General features: G+C 37.0%; 1 protein-coding gene across 4 annotated transcripts in view; it reads left to right on the forward strand.

Annotated features, from left to right (window-relative positions):
* nr3c1 (nuclear receptor subfamily 3, group C, member 1 (glucocorticoid receptor)) overlaps positions 1-22,964 on the forward strand; it is a 136,867-nt gene that overhangs the window by 74,490 nt on the left and 39,413 nt on the right. For all 4 annotated transcript variants that reach the window (XM_039775177.1, XM_039775174.1, XM_039775175.1 and 1 more), the window contains exon 3: positions 19,420-19,571. In XM_039775177.1, coding sequence (XP_039631111.1) covers positions 19,420-19,571 — 152 coding nt within the window. The remainder of the gene's footprint in view (positions 1-19,419; positions 19,572-22,964) is intronic.

Genomic DNA, 22,964 nt, shown 5'->3' on the forward strand with positions numbered 1-22,964 from the left:
TAATTCTCCAACTTCCCGTGTAGGTAGAAGGCTGAAATTTGGCAGGCTCATTCCTTACAGCTTACTTACAAAAGTTGGGCAGGTTTCATTTCGAAATTCTACGCGTAATGGTCATAACTGGAACCTATTTTTCCGTCCATATACTATAATAGACATCTGCTCTAATTTAGTGCCTGCCCATATAAGGCTAAATATTCACGGGTGAAGGACTGTACTTAAGCAGACGAAGATGAGATGGTCAGGGTGGTGTTTGGCACAAAATCAGCGAAACTGCGAGAGAAAGTTTTAAGTGCTGGGTCTTAGCTAACATTAAATACAGCCGTGGACATCGCACAAGATGGCACCAGCACAGCTGGGAACCTTCGATGCATGTACACCGAGCGGCTCACATGAACTGACGCAGTGCACAGACAATAAGCAACAGTTCCAAAGGGTGCTGAACAAAAACCGAATTACATAATTGAGAAGGCAGCAAGATGAAAAAGGGGACAAGCAAAATAGTGTTTGTCTTAAGTAATGGAATTTAGACAAAAAAAAAAAAGCAAAAAAATATGAAGCGTCTGACACATACAAGCATATCCATAAGTGCAACTACTGCGGAAACAAAGCACACGGTGGAAAAAGTCAATGTCCCGCTAAAGGAAGACAGTGTAAAAAAAAAACCCGTGCATGCAGTGTGTCACGTCTCAGAAAAAGAGGAAGACGAGATCTTTATTGATGCAGTAAGAAACGAATCGATGAATGAAACCTGTTATCTTTACAACGATTGACAAACACGGAATGTAACTTGAACATAACACATCCTACAAATACGAACCTGATTGAAAGAAGTAATGATAATCAAATCCTTGATGACAGCAACACTCATAACACTCACAAAACAATTACTGTATATTGACAATCATGTTACGTTATTTTTAAAATGTTCCCTTTTCTTTTTCATAACTTCTTTAACACACTACTTCTCCGCTACAAAGCGAGTGTATGTATATATATATATATATATATATATATATATATATATATATATATATATATATATATATATATATATATATATATATATATATATATATACCCGATCTACATACTCTCAAATAGACAAACCACACGCCGTGGCGCAATGGAAGAGGCTTCGCCTCTAGCGCCGAGGTTCGATTCCCGAGAGGGGGTGCACTGAGTATGTACGCCTGATGACCCCAAAATTAGGGTGAAACACGTGTCGCGTACTCTTTGCATTATTTCACAGTAAAACTATTTCCATATATATATATATATATATACATACATATATATATACACACACATACATATACTGTATATCAGCACTTCCCAATTCATTTTACCCTCACATCCCCTTGGTTTGAGATGTATGAAAAAATATACTGTTAACGCAGTAAGACAGATCACTAATTGAAGCTTTATGAATAATGGATACTTTATTCGCCATCAATGATTGTTTTGGTAAAGCCATACTCAGTGTAATCATTAGATGAATGGTAAAAAAGTAAGAGCGATAGGAGGGTGACTTATTGAGGCACGCAGGTGAAACCACAATAGCACACGGGCTCGATGTAGTGCGCGTCAACTCGATCTGAATTGCGCGATCACATTCGAAAAAATATATCTTTTCAAGTTCTATTTAGTCGACACAAGTATCTTTGGCTGGAATGTAAGGCGAATTTACACTTTACATTTCTATGGTGAAGAAAAATTTATGCAATGATGCCTACATTTAACTTACATTCCTACCAAAGATATTTCTGTCGGCTAAATAAAAATTCCTTCTATTTAAAATTTAAATAGAACTTGAACAGATACGATAGTTCATAATATCCACGCAGACTTGCACGTAAGAGCGGGAGTCATCCGTTTTAACAAGCAGCGTATTGCACTGATATGAAATAGCCTGCTCATTTAATTATTTAGGAATGGATAAATAAATTAAGATTTTGTACAAATAATGTTTTTAATTTTTCTTCCTTGATGGATTTGGCACCCCCAGCAACACACCCCAAAGAGTGTGTATATAATATACAGTATATATATATATATATATATATATATATATATATATGTGTGTGTGTGTGTGTGTGTGTGTGTGTATGTAGATATGTATGTATATATGTATATATATGTGAATGTATGTGTATGTATGTATATATATATATATGTATGTATATATATGTGTGTGTGTGTATATGTGTATATGTAAATAAATATGTTTATATGTGTGTGTATTGTGAACGCTGGCCCCAGCACAGACAGACGGACGACATATTTTGCACCCACACACTGTTTATTCACTATTTACACAAAGTGTTCTCACGTGCACCCCCAGTGCCTTCTTGCACCGATCTCCCCAGTTCCAGGCTACACAGTCCTTTTGACTTCCTGGCCACCTCCCGTCCTCTCTCTCTCCAGTTCAGTCCGCTTCCTCCCGACTTCCACCAATGACTGGAGGGAGGCGGCCCTTTATATAATGCTCCCGGATGAGCCCCACGTGTTCCCAGTATCCGTTCCTTGGCCACGCCCCAGCGTGGCGGAAGTGTCGGCTGTCCTCCTGGCAGCTCTCCGGGTGCCACATAAAGTCTTCCCCCCGGCACTTTCTGGTGTGGCGGAAGTGCCGGGCTCCCGGGATAATTAGGCCCTGGGGCGCCGCCTGGCGGTGGCCATGGGTCCCTACAGGGCTGGGCTTCCATGCCCTGTACCCGAGGCCCCCTGCCTAACCAGGACGGACGCCCCCACTCGGTCTGGAGGAGGCACTCGCCCTCCTCTGGTCCTCCAAGGCGCCCCGGCCGGGCTCCAGCCCCGGCCGGCGACCACACAGGATAAACCGGCATCGGCGCCGCCTGGCGGTGACCACGGGCCCCTACAGGGTATGGCTTCCATGCCCTCAACCCGTGGTTCCCAACAGAACCAGGACGGACGCCCCCTCGCGGTCTGGAGGAGGCACAAGCCCTCCTCTCGTCCTCCTGGGCGAGCCCGGCCGGGGACCCTACAGGATAAACCGGCATCGGGGCGCCGCCTGGCGGTGGCCACGGGCCCCTACAGGGCTGGGCTTCCATGCCCTCGACCCGTGGTCCCCAACAGAACCAGGACGGATGCCCCCTCGCGGTCTGGAGGAGGCACAAGTATATATATATATATATATATATATAAATATATGACAGCAACACTCATCACTCACAACAGTGACAAAACAATTACATTGACAATCATGTTAAGTTATTTTCAAAATGTTTCCTTTTCTTTTTCATTACTTCTTTAACACACTACTTCTCAGCTGCGAGGCGCGGGTATTTTGCTAGTTACACATAAAGCCCAAACCCACACCAAACAATTTTTTAAAATACCGTCTTTAGTCAATGTAAATTGGAAGGCTAACTAAATCACAGCTGGAGTTTTGCAGTAGCTCGCGCTTTTGATCGTGTGTGCGGGATGACCAGTGTCTTAGAAGAAAGAAGATCTCAGACTGGCTGCCCTTTATGTCAATCAAATGGCAAATGCCATATGGAGGATATATGATAGACTAACGTGTTAAAAAAAAATTTTTTTGAATGCAACGCAATCTATCTGCACTACCTTTGCGATCTACCGGTCGATCGCGATCAACGTATTGGGCACCCCTGAACTAGATACATGTACTTATATGACAGCATGAACTGCTTGTAGATAAGGTTAGTCTTTTATTGGTGTCGACATACTGCAGTAGTTTTATTAAAAATAAGTGTCGGTCGTTCTAAAACCGTTCACATGTGAGATGCCCGTGCACTTTTTCAGCCCGGGAATGACATGTAGGATTCCCGAATTCCTGGGAATGGATAAACCCATCCAGGAATGGATTCCCTAGTTACTATTGAAGTCCCAGGACTTAGTAACTGAAACAATATCTGAAAATCCTGATTTGTTTGTCAGAAAGTATGGCGCACAGATACAGATAGCTTAATACATATTGAGCCAAGGTAAAAATCAGTAGTTTTCTTGGCACACAGCAGGTATTCCTTGCATATATTTTCACGTTAAATGTTACATTTTCAAATAAAAAAACACTTCCCCAGAAACTGCTTCAGTATTTATTATTGAAAAGCAAAACTAAACATGTTAATCAGCTTAGCACATAACATAGTAAAACCAAATATTTTCTGTATAAACAGAATTTAAAAATTGCAGCCAAACTTAAATATTTCATGAATATGTAGGTAAGGGGCAAGCAACATGACAAACGTATTATAAAACTGTCCGCACTCTGTCAGTGTCCTGTTTATTTCAGTTAAGCATTGGATGTGGCTTGTATTGTGAAAATGCCAGTGAATAGCCATCACATTCCAATGTACAGGTTTAAAATAGTGGGTCGCATCCCAGAATTTAGTTGTTGTGTGAAGGAGGCTTAAATCAGTATGCTCCAGCTGGTGAGTTGTTCCACTTTTGAAAAAATCCATGCCACATTTTGTCTTCATCTGCTAAATATCTTGGCAGTGTGGCCAATGCATACTGTTAATAAGTGTGTCATGCAGATAAATATAGAAATGTAACAACTGTGGGCTTTTTTCCCTTTTTTGTGAAGACAATATCATGGGCAGTGTTTCTTAATCTTCAACGAAGTGCCCTAATAAAAACCTTTAAATATTTACTGAACACAGTTTATAAACCATTGTTTATATCTTTTTTTGTGGTCAGCAATGTCTCCCTTATTTTACATATTGAAAGTAAAGGATATATTTTAATTGTATAAAAATATACAGTATGCTTCTGTTAGTGTGACTGAAACTGAATGATAAGCAGTAAATACTAAATGTAATCACATATTTTGTTCATGATTTGTATGGAATACTGACTGAGCAATTGAAGGAAATTTATTTTCCTTTTTTCCTTTGGCTTTTTACTAATTGAATTGCCTGATGACAACATAAGACTTCCCTCTGTCAAGGCTCAGTTTGAATATGTACATTTTTTTTAGTTTAGTTTTGTTTTTATTTATTGTTGCTATTTAGTCATTACACAGTGATGATTTCATCATTTTGTCAAACCATGCCACATATTCTGGAATTGTTTAAAAATTTCTGGTCAAAGGGAAGATCATTTCTAGTGTTGATTGGTGAAATTCAGCAAAGTTTTTTTCACAGCAAATATACACTGTTCGTGGGAAATTTTCCTAGAAGTTCACCTTGGGCTGACTTAACATTAGAATTACCAGAACTTATGAAAAAACTTGTAGATCCGTCCCACCTTAAATTGCTTCTCACCTCTCCGTCAGCATCTTTTGTCCTTTAAATGTGTTTATAAGCAGCAAGCAGTCTGCTATCACATCCCCCACCGGCGCACAGTTTTCTCAGCTAAAGTCTGTTTACCTGCGTGTCAGTTGCTTGGAGTTGTATAGAGTGAGAAGTCAAGCAAAATCACACCTTTTATAAATACTACATCGTTATTTGGAACACATGAATTTCATGTGGGTTCTGTGTCTAAAACGATCTATGTAAACACATTGTTAAAAAAGAAAAGTTTTTCATGTTTTAGTAATAATTGACAAAATTTAGACATGAAGTTTATAATGTGTGAAGCCTGGAGTCCAAATATCAAAGAAACACTTCTTTATGTGAAAACAGCAGTGTCAGATCGGGAGGGGGGGTAGGGTAGGATCGTGAATGCAACTGAGAGAATGAAATTGAATAATTAAAAAAAAAAAAAGAAGCTAACTTTTACAAGTATCATACATTTACACCGGCTGTTACAGACTAAAATAAAATGTTTGTTTTTATTCTAAAATAGTAAGAATAAAAGCAGCTGACTTCTCAAAACGGGCTCGTCAGGAATCGAACCCGTGAAGTTTTGATTACCAGTCAACAGTTGATACCGGCCGTCTGCCACAATATATATAATACTAGCTGAAGCCCGCCGTAGCATATGGTGGTGTAAGAATAGGAACGGAAACGGTGAGAAAGGAATTCAGTATAACAAAGGCTTAGGAAACCACCGTCGCAGTATAACAAAAACAGCAAGGAGCGAAACCAATGCCAATGGTCAAGAGAGTACCTTCCTGTAGCAGGCTACGGAAAACAAAGACATATAGATAGACGCCGTATTCACTGTGTTGCCCAGTTGACACGATAAGTCAGCGCGTCTGCTTTATTGCAAGTGGTAAAAGTGCCATTTAAACTAATACAGGTAGATGTGGAAACCGGGTTTTCTGATGAAAAAACAACGTTTTAAACAGTATCGTTTACATACAACAGATTTTGGCGAATCGTGTACATGCAATTATTTATATCCATTTATACACTAAATGTGTGCGTATCCCATGGTCTTAGAGTTGGTGGGCGGGGCTCTGTGAGTTGGTGGGCGTGGCTCTCTGTCTTGCGTGCGGTGTAAATTCAATGCGGCTCAGAGGTGCATGTGGACTTTTGCACAGACAAAAGCGACTGAGGCTGTGTTTGGTGAGTTGTTGCGTGCCTCGAGAGCAAGGCTGGACTCGGGAGGACGGTTACAGTTGGTGTGCTTGGCTCTGTTGTGTGTATCCCATGACACGGAAGGAGGGTTAGAGCTGGTGGGCGGGGCTCTGTCTAACTTGCGCTCACTGTCTTGCGTGCCCTCAGTGTCTTGCTTGTGCTCAGTGTCTTGCGTGGCCTTAGTGAATTATACATATAGATATATATACTAGGGGGCTTCGCCTCCTACTTGCTTCACTCGCCAACCCCTGTGTTTGGTTTTCCAGATACACACTTTTAAGATTTTTTTTTCTTTGAATTGTTGCTATTTCATTAGTTTCACTTTTATTTCAGAACTTCTGGAAAAACAATATTTGGAATCTTTCGAGTCCCGATATGCTGAATCTTTTTAATGAGGTCAGTGAGACATGTGTTTAATGACTTTGTACCATAATTCAGGATAGGTTTCACCGTTTGGAATTTCAGCACAGACAAAACGATCTACATCATCAGCAGTGAATAATTTTTTTTGCAAAGTAATCAATAAATGCATGTGAGGTAACCTCAGTTTTTGAATTTCTCTGACTTAAAATTCAAAGCCTTACAATATTTACATACTTCTGACATATCACCTATGTCCATATATTCGATCTCTATTCGCCTTTTCGTTATTTCTCCGAGTAAATATAATTTCTTTCTTTGCGCTAATGCAATGTTTACTTTCTTTGGTTTGACACTGTCGTTTTTTTCTGCTTTCATATTCTGTATCTTGCTCTGCATGTGTTTCGCGCCTATGTTTTTTTTTGAGTCTTTTGAATTCCAGTTTTCAGTTCTCTAACCTGTTCTGCATGTCTTTGGCCCCCTTGTTTTTTAACCTCTTTATGACGTTTTACTTTGTTTTATACTCTGTCTTTTATTTCTGACCTTGCTTTGTCCTGCTTTTTTTTCAATGACACCTGGTCCGTGGTGATTATTTTCCATTTTTCGAGTAATAATTTCTGTTTGTTTGCACTACTGCGATCTTTACTTTCTTTGTTTTATACTTTCTAATTTTCCTACTTTCATATTCTTTAACTTTCTCCACATGTGTGTTGCGCCGTTTTTTTTTTTTTTTGAGCCTTTCGAATTCCACTGCTTTCATAATCTCTAACCTGCTCTGTATGTGTATAGCGCCAATGTTTGTGAACATGTTTATAAAGTTCTACTTCGTCTTTTAATTCTGATTGGATGTGTTTTATTTTCAGTTCCACTTGTTCCGGGCTGATAATTACTTTCCTTATTTTCTGAATTTGCACATAGATTCTTCTTTTTCCTTTTTTTCTCTCCAACACTTTTGAGTCTCTTTTCTCCATGCTGCTTTCTTCTTCGCTTAGTCATCTACATTTCATTTATAACATATTGTCCTTATACGCTTTATATGCGCTGAGAGCCCTGGATCTGTGTGTGCTCAAAGCCTCCTTTACACGACTGAGTGTTTTGCTGCCTCTGGGCTTATTGAATATTTATTGTAAGTAGGGTGTGTCTTGCAAGAATCTCATGTTCCACATCATTGTGAGACGGTTCTGGGTCAATCTTTTGGCACAAAGTCTCATGTTTAGGGTCCCTGCGAGACGCTCCGTGGCCAATCTCTTTCATCTTGTGGTTTCTTTTAAGTATCTTCACGTGAAGATCACGTCTCGACACCCTAGTGTTTCTCTCCAGGATTTTTTTTTTATAATAGAGAGATACTGTATGCTGCTCAAAATAATTAAAGGAACACTTTTTAATCAGAGTATAGATTCAAGTCAATGAAACTTCTGAGATATTGATCTGATCAGTTAAGTAGCAGAGGGGGTTGTTAATCAGTTTCAGCTGCTTTGGTGTTAATGAAATTAACAACAGGTGTGCTAGAAGGGCAACAATGAAGCGACCCCTAAAACAGGAATGGTTTAACAGGTGAAGGACACTGATATTTTTCCCTGACTGTTTTTTCAGTAGTTTTGCATTTGGCTATGGTCAATGTCACTACTGGTAGCATGAGGTGATACCTGGACCCTACAGAGCTTGCACAGTTAGTCCAACTTCTCCAGGATGGCACATCAATACGTGCCATTGCCAGAAGGTTTGCTGTGTCTCCTAGGCCAGTCTCAAGGGCATGGAGGAGATTCTAGGAGATAGGCAGTTACTCTGGACGGCACTAACAGAATTTCAAAAGATTTCTTAGTCTCCGAATTCATTTGAATAAAAGTGTGCTGTTTCCAGTGAATTCTTTAGCAAACAATATTAGATGGTACACCTTCCTTTTTATCATGGTGGATCAGTTTAAATACCTAGGGTTAAATATCACAAGTAAACATAAAGGTCTTTATCAACAAAACTTTGCTGTTTTCATGGAAAAACTTAAGCAAGACTTACATAGATGGTCTACCCTTCATCTATTAAGGTGAATATCCTTCCTAAGCTTCTTTTTCTATTTCAAAGCAGTCCAGTATACATCAATAAATCATTTTTTAAGAAGTTAGATTCAATCATAACCTCATTTATTTGGAATTCAAAACATCCACGTATCCAAAGGGCTACTCTACAAAGACGTAAGGCAGAAGGTGGCAAGGCTCAACCTAACTTTCAGTTTTATTACTGGGCGGCAAATATACAAGCTATAAAAACCTGGACACTGACACAAATAGATGAACATACAAAGGCTTCATTCGCAATAGAAATTAAGTCCTGCAGTAATTCTTTATATTTCTTGCTTTGTACCCCGATAAATGCAAGTTATCACCAATATACTAACAATCCAGTTGTGCTTCATTCACTCAGAATGTGGAACCAAAGTAGGAAGTACTTCAAGACAGAGCAGCTTTTATGTGTGGCATCTCTGCATGATAGCCACCTTTTTCCACCCTCTCAAACATACTCAGTTTTAATGTTTGGAAATCATTCAGGATTAAATCATTTAGAGATTTCTACATATACAACGTCTTTGCATCCTACAAACAATGGCACTCCAAATTTAACTTTCCAGCAACACATTTCAACCTCAAAATTACAAACTTTGCTAAACCTGCCCAAATTTCCTCTCCTCCTACCTACTTCTACTCCCGAAAAAATATTGATCAGTCTTGAGGACTCAGACAGCATTTCTGTAATATATAAAAACATTTTAAAGTCCCTCCCCTTGAAAGATCCCAGAGTAAAGTGGGAAAAGGATCTCTCACTCAACATTTCAGAAAAGGAGTGGAAGGCAGCAATGCACAGAATTCACTCTAGCTCTATATGCGTAAAGCATACAATTATTCGACTTAAAATCATCTATTGAGCACATTTGTCTCGTTTAAAATTGTCCAAAATGTTTCCAGGGCAAGATCCAACCTGCGAACATTGCAATCAAGTTTCAGCCTCATATGTTTTGGGCATGCACTGAATTACCATTATTTTGGACCAAAATCTTTAAATGCCTTTCAGACAGCCTTGGTGTCATAATCACTCCTAATTCATTAACAGCTGTGTTTGCTGATGGGCTTAAAGTGGATAAGGACAAATGAACTGTAATTGCCTTTACTTCACTATTGGCACGTAGACTTATCTTGCTCAAATGGGTAATTGATGTTATATATTATTTGAAATTGGAAAAATCTAATTCTCACTTGGAGGATCTGTGCATAACTATTTTAAAACCTGGCAGTATTTCATCAATAACATTTTCCAATAAGCATTTAAATTGAGGAACCAGATTCTCTTCCCTTTTATATATTATTTTATTTAATTTATTTATTTTTATTTTTTTATACTATTAAAGTTTTACTCTGTTGGACTAGCTCTCTTTCTCTTAGATGAGGATTGATTCAACTTGAACTTATTTCTGTAAAATTTGACTTGTATAGAATGTTATTTGCTTTTAATAAATTCAATAGAATTGCGCTTTTTTGTTTATTTCACGTTTCTGTTAAAAGATTGAATCAGTCTCACCTAAGTGCAAAATTGGTTATCTACTACCTCTATATTTAATTCACCAGTCTACTGTCCAGTTTACAGTGCTAGCTCCCCTAATATAATGACAAAAATCTGTGAAATAGAATTATAATGATTATGCCTATCCATTATTCCAGTTTGCAGTGTCTTTGCTAATTTATGCAAAGAATGCAACATAGCCATCCAAATAATGCACAGTGTCAGTTTGTAGGTGAGGCAGCTGCTAAAGAGAACTTTTTGCGTGGCAGAAGCAAAGGTTTACAGCAGTGTTTTCCAGATGTTTTCTAAAAAATCTCAAGGCACACCACATCTCTACCAACTAAAAAAGCATTCAGTCTCTTAGGCGTGCTGAAGGGTCTTGTCTACCAGAGATGGCATCAAAAAAATCAGTTTGGAGATTGGCACTCGCAGACACAGCACTTAGCACTTGTATGCCCACTGTCCCTCAGCTCTGCAAGAGTCGCTGGCAAAACATGCACCCTGGCAGCTGGAACCCTAACACGTCTCCTGGCTGATACAGTGTACTCTTAAGTGGTGTATCTGGAAAGCAGTGATTATGGAGCTAGTTTTATGTCGAATTCCCCAGGGAATCCTGCCCTTCTTAGACAGGTTTCAACCACCTAAGGAGTGTGTTTCTCTTGTGTCAGGACCCAGGGTCACTACACTATTATTTCCACAGAGCACCAGTTGAAAAACACTTGTGTAGAGTATAGTTATCAAGTCGTTGATGATGATGATGAACAATTGTGGATGGTATTTGTGCAGTTTTAACACTGTTAAATGTTAAGTTAAGTTTTAATGTACGCCCATTTATGAACTTACGCTTTCAATTAAATTAATCTTTAGCAGTGCATTCAAAATCTAGTTGTTTTGATCATTTAATTTTACTTTGACAAGCCTGTGTTTTATATACTATGCAAATTTGAGAACTAACACAAGATGTTTTGTATTGTTATTTTTGTAGGTGCTCATCATAAATTTCTTTTCAACTTTTAGGAAGGCATTCAGATTCAGGTTGTAGTTGCTCAAATAGTATTTTGTTAAAAGTTCAGGTTTAAGGTCATTGTTTAAGTTTAAGCTATGCCATTCATTTTTTTAATTCTTTTTGTGTTAATTCTAAATTACTTCTGTGATTCAGTGCGTATGTACTTAATGATTTAGGTACTTATTTTATGATTACATGCTTTAATGTTACATGCAATTAATTTTGATTAAATTACGTACAATGGTACAATTAATTACTTAATTTTTTAAATCCATTCCCAGGTATGACATATATATATATATCTTTGTGGTGGGCTGGCGCCCTGCCCGGGGTTTGTTTCCTGCCTTGCGCCCTGTGGTGGCAGGTATTAGATCCAGCAGACCCCCATGACCCTGTGCTTAGGATATACCAGGTTGGATAATGGATGGATGTATATATTAACTGTAATTATCCTGTTAAATTGTGATAAATATCTTGTAATATACTTATGTTCATACAGCTGTTGGTTATTTTAGAAATACCCAAAAGGTACTCAGAATCTAGATTTACAATAACTTATTTTATCTAAGCTCACCAATGCTCAGTTCTGATTTAGTGCTGTATATTGCTAACTTTTCAGAACTCCGCGAAATGTATTGAAGTTAATGGGGAAGGAGGAACTGAACTAGCATTGACTGTATTATAATGGTATAGTGGCCTTTTAAGCTAGGGAAAAGTCAGTCAACTATGGCGGACCAATTATTGTGGCCAAGTATGTCATATGATCTATGAGACAGCAATGCTAACCATTGCATCACTGTGTCTTAAACAACAAAAGACACAGTTGGAACAAATATCACAAACAAAATACAGCAAACAGTCACAAACTAGCAATAAGTAAATTAAATGCCGTTGGGGCAAAACTGTTGTGCCACAAAGCAGCTGAAGTGCCACTCGAAAGTCTTATTTGTTTCATATGTACCTATGCAGATGCTTCTCACTTTCTTCTTCCATCAAGAAGAAAGAAATGCCCTGTAAATAGTAAAAAAAATCTTTTGTTTTTATTATTTCACAGCATGCCCTGTGTTTTCTGATGTGGAGAGAGAGAGGGCTCCTTTAAGACTTATTTTGGAATGCATGGCTTATTTGCATGCATAATTAGCTATGCGGTGCAGTGCTATCAGCTCGCAAAGATCTGTTATATATCCTGTGGCAGTAATCTGAATATTCTCATCACAGTAAGCTAATGTACCCGCCAAATGAGAATAGCAAGTTTTTTAATTATTATTTTTTTAATGCAATCAAGATGGAAATCTGTCAGAGTACCTCAAACTTTGAGTTTGGGACCCATTTTACCTTATTACATTCACTGACATCCCACATAGAGCCTCATGGTAGTTGAAATGGTGTTTCTCCTTGGTAAAATAAGTACGGTTAAAGATGAGAAAAATATTGTGAGGCACTGTGAAGTTCTTCGGTGGAAAATGGGTGGTTTCAGTGCATTTTAGTATCTGCGACAGCTTTTTTTTTCTTAATATGCTTGCAACTCAGCAACAGACATGCAATGATCTCATAGTAGGTATGCCTGAATGTTCTGCAAATGGCAGATCTACAGATCTGTGATGTCACACTGGATTCGCAAAGCATCATGGGGTACTTGGGGAAAAAAATGTCTGCCTAAGCCAGGTACACTTAGAATTTCTAGGAAAATATTTGCCGAATAAGGTCAGCAGCGAACTTGCTGTAAATAACGCTTTGGCAAATTTCACTGATCAACACTATTAGCGACCTTAGGTAAGAATAATAAAAAGGAGATGGGTATTATTCTGAAGCCAAACATACCTTCTGTAGTTTGAACTAATTTTGGTCAAACAGACTGATAAAAGAGAGCCAGAAAACTTAAAAGCGGCTCTTTGCTGGCATTGCTTCAAAAAATTTAGCCATTATGTTGTTATTATAAAAGTAAAGTTGAATAAATCAGACTCTGCAACTGTATGAATAAAATGTAAATTACCACTTCTGGTTAATGTAAATAGTCCAAAAGTTGATAGAAATCTGTGTTTTGTACCTAATACTTGTATGCAAAATTTATTTGACCTAAGTGAAAGCATACTCAAGTTATCGTGTTTACATACACACACATACACACACACACACACACACACACAAACAGATAGACACACAGATATGATTCCAAAAATGGTATTTTCAAACTCAGAGGGGTCTAAAATGTTGAGAATTCATCTATCAATCAATCAATCAATCAATCAACATTTATTTATATAGCACATTTTCATACAAAAAAATGTAGCTCAAAGTGCTTTACAAAATGAAGAATAGAAAAATAGAAGACACAATAAAAAATAAACATAAGTCAACATTAATTAACATAGAATAAGTAAGGTCCGATGGCCAGGGTGGACATAAAAAACAAACAAAAAAACTCCAAAGGCTGGAGAGAAAAAAAAAAAAATCTGTAGGGATTCCAGACCAAAAGACCACCCAGTCCCCTCAGAGGATCTAAATCTCAAAATGGAATTTTTGGAGGATTCCAATACTTACCCTATACTTCATATACAAGAAAGTCATGGAGGTCTAAAACGTCAAGATTCATCAAAATCTCAACATCAGCTCTTTTGCCAATTACAATATTTTCCCTGTACAGTGAAACCTCGGGTCACGAACGTCTCGGACCACATACAAATCGGGTTACGACCAAAAAGTTTGGCAAACTTTTGCATCTGTTCACGACCACACACTAGGGTGACGAGAAAGCCAGTTTCCCTTCCGATTCGTATGTGCTGATGATTTCCACACAAGTTCGATGTCTCCCTGTGTATTCCCTGTACAGCGAGAGAGAGAGAGAGAGCGCGAGAAAGCAGTTAAAGAAGGCAGTAAGGCAGAGAAGGCAGTTAAAGAATTAACCGGGCTTGTTTTATTAAAGAGACTGCTTTGAGCATTGTCTTAATCTTGTTGTATTTAATGAAGAGTTTTTTCTATTGGATTTTAACCTCCACTTCTGTTTTTATGGGATCATTTATTTATTGAAGGATTCTGAAAACACTGCACTTTATTTAATTTGGACTTTGTTTTTGATTGTTGTTTTGTTGATTTTAATAAAAGCACTTGGCACTTTTTGCACCATCTGATTGCTCCATTGTAGTGCCTCACTGTAGTGCTCATCGGTAACATTACCGATGGTGACGGGTTTAAGGGCTCCCGTAACCGAGATGGGAGCATGCAGCAAACCTGCATCGTCACAGACTTTACCTCAAAACTGTAATCTCCTCTCCACCCAGTTCCTCCTCAATTCCTTCATGCCAGAACTCGACTCATGCAAGGTTAGTTTTCTTGGTTGTTTATGGTTAGTTTTTGTATAAATTATGGATTTTTCAAATGTTCATTTTTTTCCCTGTTCTTAAAACTAATTTAAAAAAGTGTTTACAGAGAGCGGTTCGTAAGGCTATAGCGTGAACTCGTGCAATGTTAGTTTTCTCTGTTCAAGGTTTTCTCAGTGTTATTCAATGTTTTTACATTTAGTTTACAATTACACTGTGCATTCTATGGTATAAATAACTATTTTTGTGCTTAAAAGTCTTTAAAAAAATATATTTTCATACAGCTTGTACGGTCTGAAACGGATTAATTGCATTTACATACAATCCTATGGGGGAAATTATTTCGGGTCAATTATTTCGAGTTTTGGAATGAATTACGCTCGTGACCCAAGGTTCCTCTCAACTTCTTATATGAGAAAGTAAAAAAAAAAATCATACCTTTTACTTATGCATGTTCTATATTCATTTGTTGGTAGTGAAGCAATTTACTTTGTTTATTTAGATACCAGAATTAAAAAAAAGTTGAAAACTGCACCTTAACCCCACCAACCCCAACCGACAAATGCTATGATTAGTACTCAATCACTGGTATTTTTTTAGTTATTTGAATAAGATAAATTAAATTACCTACTCACCCCTAAATTGTTATCTCCAGTAACAGCAGAAACTACAAACACAATGCAAAAAATTGCACCAACAGAATTCAAGAGAAATGGTAAAAGCACAAACCACTATTTCCTCAAAAGATTAATAGTATTGTTAATTGCAGAGAAATTTAAGTTACCAAGGATACAACATGGCCCTTGCAATAGTGAGCTCAAATTGCACAAAATTTTTCCTTGACAAAAATACTCAATTATATATCAATTATAAGCAGAAATCATTTGATTTCTTCTGGCCATTATGCCTATAGATGCAGATAATAATAATAATAATGCATTTTATTTATATAGCACCTTTCCTATGCTTAATGCGCTTTCCAGAAATTCAGAAAGAACAACAGGGCATATATAACTTTGGATATAAACAATATCCATATAAAACACTAAATAAAGATAAATATAGTATATACAAGGTATTCAAATAGACACTAATAAAGAATTAAGTACAAAATACTACGAGGAAACACTGGACAAATATCAATTTGTGATACAAACAGAAATCATCCTGAGCACCTGGACAGAGATGGCAAACTGAAAAAGGGGTCAGAATGTCAGGGTAAATGAAATACCCTCCTGAACAAACGAGTTTTACATTGTTTTTTAAAAGAATGAATTGAGTCAGTTTACCTAATTAAGTTATGGAGGTTGTTCTAGAGTCAGTTTACCTAATTAAGTTATGGAGGTTGTTCTAAAGTCTGGGTGCAACAGAGCTGAAGGCCTTGTCAAAAATACACTACAGGTTAGTTTGCGGCACAACAAGATTGCCAAAATCAGTGGTCCTTAGTGGGCAAACAGGAGCATAGTGATGGAATAGGTTACTGATGTAGCCTGGTGCAAGGTCAATTAAAGCTTTATAGCTTATTAATATAATTTTATACATAATCCTATAAGACATAAGGAATTAGTGAAGGTGGAGCAAGATTTATGTTTTTATGATTTTAAGTTTTATGAGCATGCTGTAGTGGGTCTGTGTAAAGGCAGTGTTTTGAATCAACTGGAACTGTGATAGAAGATTAGAAGGGGCACCTGCCAAGTTTCAGTAGTCAATGCAGGATGTAATGAAAGCATAGACACCTTTTTCAGTATTAGAAAAGGAGAGGAATGTTGCAAAGGTGAAATTAAGAATGTTTCTTAATGTGCCTTATGTGGCTCAAATAAGAATTGGAATAATCAAAAATGATACCAAGATTCCTTGCAAAAGAATGTCTGATGATATTATCTTCAAGAATAACTGAAAAGGAGTTCAATGTTCTTAAGCTTAGCTTTAGTTCCAATTAGTATGACTTTAATTTTGTTACTGTTTAATTTTAAAGAGTTATACTCCATCTGGGTATTGATTTACCTGAGGCAAGTTGTAGACTGAACAAGCTCTAATGAATTTTAACTTTGTAGTGATACTAGTACTAGAAGTTAGTATACATAACATCAGTTCATGGATCTGTCATGCCTTGTACCAGTAGTACACACTGGAGGTGGCAGTGTTATAGTGTGGGAAACGTTTTAGAGACACACATTGGGTTCTTAGAACATATTGAGAATTATTTAAATATAATAGAGTATCTAAGCATTGATACTAACCATGCTCACCCGTTCTTTTGTCACCGTGGATACTATAGGGTATTGTGAAATGTCGAGCTGATTTCACAAATGTAGCGACTACACTGCTGTGTTCATATTCAGTCCACATGTTGCTCACAACTTGCCTTGATGGGTTTTTAGAAAGGAAAGAGTTTTGAAAGAATTAGTAAAATAGAGATTGACAGTCTAGGTAGGACTGATTAGCCTGTTCTTATCAAAATTGTTCTTATGCACCACCTTTAACATGCAGTTCTTCAAAATGTAAAAAGAAACTTGAGTCACCAAAACAGTCCACATCAGCATTAGCAGAGTGTGTAAAAAAGCATACAGACAGTGTCTGCTTCAGAGTCTGCTATTTTGTCTCTGTCAAGGTTATTATAGTTAACGAAAACTAAAATCAAAACTGCAACTATTATTAGAAAAACATTTTCATAAACTGAAATAAAATAATTAACAAAACCGAAATGAAAAACTAAAACTAAATGCAACGATTAAAGTAGCTGGAAAGACAAGACTAACTGAAATAAAATACTAATTTACTATAATTTTTGTTTTTGAATAATATTCTTGCTGTTAGTGTTTAATTTAACCCTTGTTAGTTTTAACTCTAAAACAGAAAGTCATCCACCACGAGCCGCTCGCACATTTTCATCCAGTGAACGGTGGCTGGTGAAGGAGGCTGGGTGGTCACACAGCATTTGCAGTGACCGAGCAAGCTGAATACATGCGTAAAGCCTGTGGAAAAGAAAGCAATTTATGTGCCACCATTCTTTGCACTTGTACACTCACCTAAAGAATTATTAGGAACACCTGTTCAATTTCTCATCAATGCAATTATCTAATCAACCAATCACATGGCAGTTGCTTCAATGCATTTAGGGGTGTGGTCCTGGTCAAGACAATCTCCTGAACTCCAAACTGAATGTCAGAATGGGAAAGAAAGGTGATTTAAGCATTTTTGAGCGTGGCATGGTTCTTGGTGCCAGATGGGCCGGTCTGAGTATTTCACAATCTGCTCAGTTACTGGGATTTTCACGCACAACCATTTCTAGGGTTTACAAAGAATGATGTGAAAAGGGAAAAACATCCAGTATGCGGCAGTCCTGTAGGCGAAAATGCCTTGTTGATGCTAGAGGTCAGAGGAGAATGGGCCGACTGATTCAAGCTGATAGAAGAGTAACTGACTGAAATAACCACTCGTTGCAACCGAGGTATGCAGTAAAGCATTTGTGAAGCCACAACACGCACAACCTTGAGGCGGATGGGCTACAACAGCAGAATTTATTCACCTCCTACATCACCCACATAATGCCTTCTGGGCATAGCAGGTGGCATTTTTGCCATTTGACTGTGATGGTGGTGATGCTGCTAACAATAATGATGATGGTAAGAAGTAGCTGTAGGAAGATGTTACATTTTAAGTGTTTGGGATATCGTAGCCCAACTATAACATTCTTTATCCTACTGTGCCATCTGGTAAGATTTTATATTTGAGTTACCCTAAGTAATATTCTCTGTGAAGTATGTGTTTCCTTGCTGGTGTTTCTAATTAAACATGTCCACCAACCACCTACTCAGTGTATTGCATATATTTCTATTTTAATGGTTTTGCTTTGTCCATAACTACAAATTATGCATGTTGAACTTTCAAAATGTAGCGTTAACGTTAAGGTCAAATACTTACTTCCTTAGATTAAGCATCCATTTTTGGGATAAATAGAAAATTGCATTTCCTGCTGAAGCATTTCAGACTAGTTTATCATTATTAACTAACATTTAAGTCCATGCATGCACTGCATTTGCTTTATTTTAATTGTGGGTGTTGGAAAACTCTATTTGATTTTGGTAATTTGGTAACAAAATTATTTGTTCAACCTTAATGTTAATACACTGTTTTCTCTGCAGATGGGTCTCTCTGAGTTTACACTTGTTTTAATATGCTTGTGATCTAAGATGGGGTTATCACAGTGTTTTTGGAACACATTATTTAGTATTACTATTGAGAATTTTTTGTTGCACCAGTGGTACTAAATGGTTTTGTGTCTTTTGTTTGGTGCTTTGACAAAGCTTCAGCTATCAATTGTAAAATATAAAATTTACTGTCTGACAATTTTTAGTGATCATACACAGTTAAATCCCCTACAATAAAACATAGTGTCAAATTCAACTTTTATTTTTCAATAATAAATAATAGAAAGTTTGTTTTTTCTCACAACAACAATATAGCAGAAAGGGAAGTAAATGAATGTGGATATACGAAGAGTAGAAGAAAAGAAATATCGTGTGTAATAAATTGCAAAAAAGGGCACAATATGTATTGTAATAAGTATGATTATATTAATATTTTTAAAACAAAAGGCTTCTAATTTTCAAAGCAAGCCATTCATTTATCGTTGAATGGTGCCAAACTAAGGAAGTTGGGAAATAATAATATTTCGCAGTTTAACTTCTTTATTTCTTGCTTCTATACACTAATTTTCAACTATCAATTCTTGTTCTAGTGCTGCTGCAAGTTGTGCATCGTCAACTTCAGGAAAGTCCACGGGTCCAGTCCGCAAGATTTGTCTTGTCTGCTCTGATGAAGCATCTGGTTGTCATTATGGTGTCCTTACGTGTGGTAGCTGTAAAGTATTCTTCAAAAGAGCAGTGGAAGGTGAGATTCAGTACAAGCCTAAATCTTTTGAAAAGTAACCTATGTTGAGTGTTCCACTTTTCTAATACTGTTAAGACTGTATTTTTAAAAAGTGTGCTTCATGTCATCTGTGAAATATGAAGAAAGTCTTTTTTTAATCTCATCAAGAAAAAGGAAAATACAGGAAATACAGGAAAATGATAGATCACCATAAAGCTTGTACTTCCCTCTACTGTTCCATACCTTAAATCATGGATTCACCAATGAAATGTTTTGATGGTGTGTATGAATATTTTGTCAGGTTGCCATACCTTCGCTAAAGATATAAATATATTCTAACACAAAAACATCATGAAACTTTGTTTTCCCAGGATATTTAGCCAACAGCTATGTTTGTGTGACTTCATAATGGTGTCTTAAAAGATAACATTTGCTGCTTATATGAAAAATAAACCTAATTATGGCTAATTTAATTAGCAGGTATTTTTATTGATTAATTTTCTGTATCATTACATAGAATTGAGGTGTAGTAGTTCTTGGTTGTAGCAGGCACAAGTCAAAAACAAACTTATGATAAAATAACAGTCTTCATAGGGTACAATTACACACATGCCTATATTCACTAACAGTTTAGAGTTTTAAGTCAACCTAATTAAAATGATGTGTATTTAGTATAAGGATTGAAACCAAAGTACCCAGAGAGAATCCAGACTTGGGGTAAATGTGCAAATTATGCACAGACACTGTACAGACCAAGATTACAACCCTACAAGGTAAAATGCTAACCACTGCAGCATTGTACGGCTCAGATTTTATCCATGTAGGTCTGTTTTTGAGCATTATGTAACATTTCACATTACTTCAGTAACAGATAACTGAAGCACACTAATTGATAGTGCCTTGTTTCCTGTGATTATGTATATAATCATAACGTTTTTGTTCTGTTTTTATAGTTATTTATGTTTAAGACTTAAGATTGAACACAAATTCTGTGACATTGGTTAATAAAACTACAAGATTATGTTCAAATATTGATATATTTTGTCCAATTCAATCCATGTGTTTTTATCCATTATGTTATTTGCTGATTTAAAATAAATATTTAGAATCCAGAAAATCCATGTCATATATTTCAAAATAAGCCATTGTCATTATTAAAACAGGATTTACTGTTCTCTGGGCAGAATAAACCTACACCTAGTCCAACCACTCAGCTAATTGTTAAAAAGTATTAATATTAAAGTGCTGGTCCTGCTTGTGTATCTTATGAAATGATGAGATACTGATCTTTGCTGGCCAAAATCATGTAATGCTCAAAGTTCTTCCATGTTAAAGCAAATTAGTTTTTCAATTTTGGAATGTAAAGTGTATAATTTTAATTTAGGAAAAGTTAGGTTAAGCCTATTTTTATGTAGAAAATAGGATGGTAGCTATGACCAAGTAACTGCTGCTTAGTCATGGTAATGCCCAAAGGTGACCCTGTTCTCCTCTTTATATTCTTAATTGACCTAACCAGAATGTTCCCAGATCCTTGTTATAGCCCTCGTATGTTACACTACCTTTTATATCTATGACCTCAGGCAACTATATAGAGCACCAGAACAGACATAAGAAAAAAGTTACAAATTTATTCATCATATATTATAGATAAAATGCTCAAAATATAAACACAATGTAAATGTTCTGGTTAAAGTGATACAACTTGATAAAATGCTACCAGGTGGCTGTCTATCTTATTACATAATCTCTGGTCCAGCTTGGTGTTTATTCCATTGTGGTCTAGCATGGCCCTTGGATGGGGTGGCAGGCAGCATGGGATGTCTGAATATGAACTCTGAGAGAGATGGCCTCCCCAGAATTGAAAATGACAGAAAAAGAGGGATTCTTTGTTACCCTGTCTTTATGTTAATCAATCTCCATTGATGTATTTCCCAGAGCAGGCCAACTCCTAATCCTGTTTGGGCATGACACACCTCACATAGGTTCAACCCTCCATTCCAGCCTGTGTTAAAATTTTTAAAATCCTACACCACAAACCCCTCATCTATTAGGCTCATAAACTTATCCTATCCCTTCCACTCCAGGCTGACCTTTTTAACGTCCTATTACTGTAATGACCTTTCATTTCACACCACCTCTATCCCCCCAAGGAAGCTGGCCAGTCAATTCTCGCATTTTAACTGGTCTTTTTTAAGATATTATGTGTACAATTTATGACCTGAGTAGATACAACAATTGGTTTCTAAAGTATTATTTTTTTTGTATGTACATTTTTTTATCATAATATTATAACATCGCCCTCATAACGCTGCCAATCCCTTTGAGAGATGTAGGGTTCTCAGGTAGCGCTGAATAAAGATTGCAGGGTATAATGGAAAGTAATATCTAGTATATAGTTTGGTAATGTTTTTTCTATTAATATGCTAAATATATCTAAATTTAAAATGCTTAACCTTACATAGAAGGTAATGTCTAACAATGTCTAATTTTAAAATGCATGGAGGCTGGACAAAGCAGTTGTTGTTCTGGTACATTTACGACCCTACTAGTCGCCTGTTGTATTGCTGCGCTCGGATCCTAATTTGTGACCCTAAGAGAGTTCATCATGTGATGGGTTGCACCCATGCACTGTATCAGTGCATGCTCTCAGCCTCCTCTTCCTAGACAATATTTGTTAAGTGCTAGATATTGGGGGGGGCGGGATTGAAGGTTTTGTAATGATCTGGTTATAACTGGTTGCACATGAAAGCTAGTTAGACAGGTAGAATCTAGTTTCTAGTTGGACATGTAGAATTTATAAACCTCCAAAAGGAGGACAATTTTTAACACTTCATCACCTTCTAAGATGACAGCCAGGTGGAATACAGGTGACTGAGAGGAAACAACATGAACAGTTTGGGGTTGGCTGGCTGGTGTATCTGGGGGAGGAGTGAAAACAGGAGGATGGCTGAGTTGTGCTGAGGAGCTGAATCATGAACAATCCTGAACTAGTCCAGTAGGCGGGTCAAGGACAACAAGACTGGACTGAAAGGTCTAAGAGAGAGGTAAATTGTCTCTTAGCTGTACTATTCCTGAAGAAGACCATTCTATCAAAGGGCCATGACAAACCATGTTGGATCAAAAACCTATAAACATACTAAGACAGATAGCCACCTGATACCCTAAACAAAATGAACTAATCATTATCCAGGTTGCATTGATAATAACATTTTTACTCTGCTTATATTTTGGACACAACTGGAAACCTTAAGTTAATCTATGAATTTAAAAGAAAATTTCTCTTATGTATGTTCTGGTACTCTATTTGACTGTGATTACAGATGTAAAAGAAAAGGGGAAGTCTTGAACTACAATAGCAGTCAATCCAGACATTGACTAGATTGGATTTTGGAATCCTGTTAATGTCTTCACATT

This window comes from Polypterus senegalus, chromosome 13 (assembly GCF_016835505.1).
Source record: "Polypterus senegalus isolate Bchr_013 chromosome 13, ASM1683550v1, whole genome shotgun sequence".
In the NCBI taxonomy this organism is placed as follows: Eukaryota; Metazoa; Chordata; class Cladistia; order Polypteriformes; family Polypteridae; genus Polypterus; species Polypterus senegalus.